Consider the following 4,979-nt stretch of genomic DNA (forward strand, 5'->3'; position numbering starts at 1 on the left):
TAGGGAAAGGTGTGACTCCAAAGGGGCAGCTCAAGGGAATTTTTGGGGGTGATGAAACTGTTCTGTACCTGGGTTATGGTTGTGCTAACACAAACATACATATGCTAAAATTCATAGAACTGTATACCAAAAAGACAAAAGTGAGGTGCTTATTAATTGGAGACTACCTCTAACTACAAGACCAGGAAACTAATAAATTGGAGGAAATAGCTATCATGAAAAAGTAATTTTTTATGAGATAAAAATAGAACAAAATGAAGTTTTAGACTTGTTTTAAAATCTTTTTTTCTGAATACTCTTTTCAGAGACATATCTTCACTAAAAATATATATATATTTTTTATAGAACACATAAGCTTAATTAAAAAAAACTAAAACACTGCTCAGATATCTTATTTTGGTCTTATTTTGTAGGATTGTCTATTTCTTCAAAGAAATACATCTGAGATCTTGTAAATCTTTGCCTCAGATTTTTTTTCCTATACTAGTATCACAATATGACCATTTTATTTCTCTGGTTCATTGTTATCCATCTTATACAGGCTGAGGTGATTTCATTGTGATTCTTAAAGTTTCTGTTAATATTCGAGTTTCTTTTAGTACAAAGAATAAGAAAATGATACCTATTGACAAGTCGTAGTGGGAAAAGTTTGAAAGGGACCATAAAATAAGGAGGGATCCTGAATGTAATGCATTTATTTAAAGAATAAATGTGAACTAGAATGTGTAATAGGACCTTAGCATGTAGGAACTGAAAATTAATTTTCTGTATATATTCTCTTTAGCTCTGAACTTGGCAACTTAAGCAAGATATGGAAACAATTGGCAAGGTTCCTTCGAGGGAATTAAAAATTCTATTAGAGAGTGAAAATAAAATCTTTAAGAGAAGGTAAAAGAATTGAAGTTTCCTAGGGAAGAGAGAGTTTAAAGCATATGAAGAGCTGGAACATGGATGATAACTCTTCATTTCATCTGACCAGGTGGTACAAAAAGGATTGTCCTAAATTTTTCTGGAGGGATTGATTGGCACACGAACTTTTCTTTGTATTCCAAGTTGATCGAGACCACGTTGTGTGCTCACTCTTTTTTCCCTGGGCTTTTCTGACATTGTACTTTTCTGGTTCTTTACCATCTGGGACATTCTTATTTTGACTTCCTTTCTAGCAGGGGGCTCTCTCTTTAGCTCTCTCTACTCTGACCCTTCCTTCCCTCTTTTCCCCCTCCTTCTTGGTGAAATCTCTTGGCTTTTGCTTCTGTCTTGTTCATCTCAAATTCATTTTTTACACACAGCCACCAGTGAGAGCTCTCCAAAATAAAATATGGACGTCACTTTCTTGCTCAAAATTCTTTAGCAATTTCCTGTAACCTGTAGTAGAGGTTCACAACCACCATCTCTCTAGGGCCTGGATCTTGGTGAGAGAAGTAGAGTGACAAGTGTCCATAACCCCCTGGCCAATGTCATCTCTGTGGCAATCCGCTATGAAAGATGGTCACCTGAGCATATGAGTTACCCACCCAGTGTGTCAGGAAACAAGGTGGAGGATAATGGGTTTATAGAACAGGTTCAAGTTCCTTAGGGCGTGGGAGGTCCTCCATGCTCTGTCTGCTGCCTCTGCAGCTCCCACACATCTCATCCTGCCCTAGACTGAGTTTTGTTTTCCTGCATCTTCCATTATACCTGGCTGGCAGTCTTTGGGATTTGTTTTTTAATAACAAATCTAAAGGGAAGTAAAAGCTTTTAAAATTAAAGTCACTGGGGATATTTTGTAAGATTTGTTTTACTTACATTTTGAAGACAAAAAGAGGCTGGATTTCCTGATTTTTGTCCCACAGTATCTCCAGAGGGATTTGCCATTTTAGTTTTGAGTTTGTCTACAGTGGGTATTGATAAGATAAAAATAGAAATCAAGATGAGTATATATTTATAGAATACTAATGAATAAATCCATTGAGAATGGTAATTTTTCTCTACGGAGTGTTAAAATATTAGAGCCAACAGGCCCTTAGAGATCATCTACTTCAATCTCATTATATGGATGAGAAGAAAACTGAAGCCCTTGAGAGGCTTGCCCAGCACTCAGCAGAGGGTGTGGTAGGCCCATCTAGAGCAGGAACCTGTGACCTCAGGGTCTCACTACACTAATTCTCCTTTCACTGCAGGAGTTTTCAAACTTGATGAATATATTTTTAAGCAGAGGAAGCCCCCCTCATTTTAAGTAAAATGTATCCATTTAATCTTTTTCTGTGAAATGTTTCAAATTTGTACAAAAAATAGAAAAGTAAGCTACTTGTTCCAATAAAGTGGTGTGTATATATATTTGTGCATTATATAAATGTATATGTATATATTATATGTTCATATATATTTAGATGTAGATTTAGTTGTTCTCTAATTTCTCTTACACGCCATAAGGCTTTAAATTTTGTTGAGCTTCAGAATCTTTTTGAAATAATACGTGTAAGTGATTTCAAATTTGTGTGTGTGTGGGGGGGGGAGGGTGTCCCTAATTCTCATTATTATTTGGAAATCTTATTTATATATGCTAATGCTGATTCTAAATTCAGAAATAATTAAATTAATTCAAACCTGTTTTGAATTGTGTTTAACATAGAAGGGAGTATGTTCAGTGTCTGTTGTTTTTGTAGGTGCATGTGAAGGAACCTTGGCTTGCTCTACCTGTCACCTCATCTTTGAAAAACACATGTATGAGAAATTAGAAGCAATTACTGATGAGGAGAATGACATGCTTGATTTGGCGTATGGTCTAACAGACAGGTAAGATTTTAGGACCACTTCAGTTGTACTAATAATCTGGGAAGATAAAGATTTTATTGGTTCATGTCTGTTTAAGACCAGACTTATGCATGTAGTAGTGTTCTCACGGCATAGGTAACAGAAATTTTGAATATCAAATATGAGACATTTCTCTTTGTTTTCACTATTCTGCATAAGTTTAGCTCTTATGAAACTTTCCTTTTTACAAAAGTAAAAAATAAAAAATTAATTGGCGGTCTTGGAAGTGTAAGTTCTAAATTCTAATAAATCTTTAGTTTATTTTTATGCTAGGAATATTTATCACAATTTAATGAGTTAGTATTAAATTTAATGCTTTTTATGGCATTATTGACAGACAGATTTGATACTTGAACAATGGAAATTATCATTTGATAATTATAATGGAAAGTTTTACCTACTTTGGAAAACAGAATTTTTAAAGGAACTTACATAAAATAGCAATTGTGTTAAAATGAATAGTTCTGTTTCTAAGTATATAGTAACGTAAATTAGATTATTGTTAATTAATATATAGGATTACTCTTAAAAGTAGTAAGATCTAAAGCAGGGATCCCCAACTCCCAGGCTGTAGACCAGTACTAATCCGTGGCCTGTTAGGAATTGAGCCGCACAGCAGATGAGCCGCTGGTGAGCCACTGAAGCTTCATCTGTATCTGCAGCTGCTCCCTAGTGCTAGCATTACTGCCTCAGCTCCACTTCAGATCATCAGGCATTAGATTCTAATACGAGCACCAGTCCCTAGTGCCAAAAAGGTTGGGGACTGGTGATCTAAAGTAAATGATATCAGACGATGTCTTATTTTTTAAAATTATTGAGATGAGCCACTGGTGAGCCACTGAAGCTTCATCTGTATTTGCAGCTGCTCCCTAGTGCTAGCATTACTGCCTCAGCTCCACTTCAGATCATCAGGCATTAGATTCTAATACGAGCACCAGTCCCTAGTGCCAAAAAGGTTGGGGACCGGTGATCTAAAGTAAATGATATTAGACGATGTCTTATTTTTTTAAATTATTTAGTCTTGGTTGGAGTAAGGGAAAGTAGCTAGTTGATATACTGTTTCAAGGGACAAGATAATGAGGTCTTATGTAAGGTTGGCTTTGGTGTTTAATTGTAATTTGGTGATCCTAGTGAAAAATAAATTTTTTAAAAATTAAAAATAATAATAGCTTTAGTTTGTGTATATTATGTAACTACAATTTAGTTAGACACTTAACATAAACTGCCTTATCTAAAAACAAACTGTCTTATCCTCACAAAAATGTTTAGGTCATTGGTATTTATTTAGAGGTGAAGAATAATTTTATTCCTTTTGTAGTTCATGTCCCTCTTGGTGGAGGTAAGACTGATACCCTGGGAAGAGAAACTGGGAAAATATTATCTTCTTAGACTCCCAAGCAAAGCAGATTATGGCTGCCATCTGCCTGTCTCCCCTCACATCTTCAGGTGCTACTATCTCTATCAACATCTTGTTTTCATAAGAGATAATTAATACACAGAATACACTTAATGGTTGTTGATTTGGTTCTGAGAATTGTCTCCCTCCTAATGGGAGGGGTAAATCATAGCTAACTGCTTGCCCTTTTATTTAGGTAAAATTTATAGGTGCATGGAACAGATAATATTCTAAGTGAAAAGAAAAAGGAAATTAGAGAACTACAGTTAGAAGAGATATGTTTTTTCACAGAGTTGGAGGAACAAAGTAAATGGTTGTTTAAGGTCCAAAGAGGCTTATTTACCTTTGTTCAGTACTCACTGAATATCCTGTACAAGGCACTGGGTTCACAAATGAAACAGACTCGCTGTGCCCTCTGGAGTTCAGTCTGAGAAGACTTTCAAAGCCAGGAAATTAACCCTATGAGCTGGGAAAGGGCTCCGCTCAGACCACCATGGGCATGCGGAGGGGAAGCAGCAACTGAATGGGTTTCAGGGAGGGTCTCTGTGATGTCTTATGTGTTATTTATTCGAGCCTTGTCTGTTCCACTAATACATAAGTAACTTTTCTGAGCATAAAAAAAAAAAGAGAGAGAGAGATACACAAATGTAAAAATATACAAAAGACTTAATGTAAATGTGAACTAGCCAAGAACTTTGATAATAAAATTCAGAAGTTCTAGAAGAAGATAATAGAGAGCAAAGACTAGCTTTTATGCCGTTTTATAACTGGTATTCTTAAGTACACAGAC

General features: G+C 35.6%; 1 protein-coding gene across 1 annotated transcript in view; it reads left to right on the forward strand.

The window, feature by feature from the left end:
* The window catches only part of FDX1 (ferredoxin 1), a 77,387-nt gene that overhangs the window by 68,275 nt on the left and 4,133 nt on the right, over positions 1-4,979 (forward strand). The window contains exon 5 of the mRNA XM_025050514.1: positions 2,646-2,775. Coding sequence (XP_024906282.1) covers positions 2,646-2,775 — 130 coding nt within the window. The remainder of the gene's footprint in view (positions 1-2,645; positions 2,776-4,979) is intronic.

Source organism: Pteropus alecto, unplaced genomic scaffold (genome assembly GCF_000325575.1).
Source record: "Pteropus alecto unplaced genomic scaffold, ASM32557v1 scaffold267, whole genome shotgun sequence".
In the NCBI taxonomy this organism is placed as follows: Eukaryota; Metazoa; Chordata; class Mammalia; order Chiroptera; family Pteropodidae; genus Pteropus; species Pteropus alecto.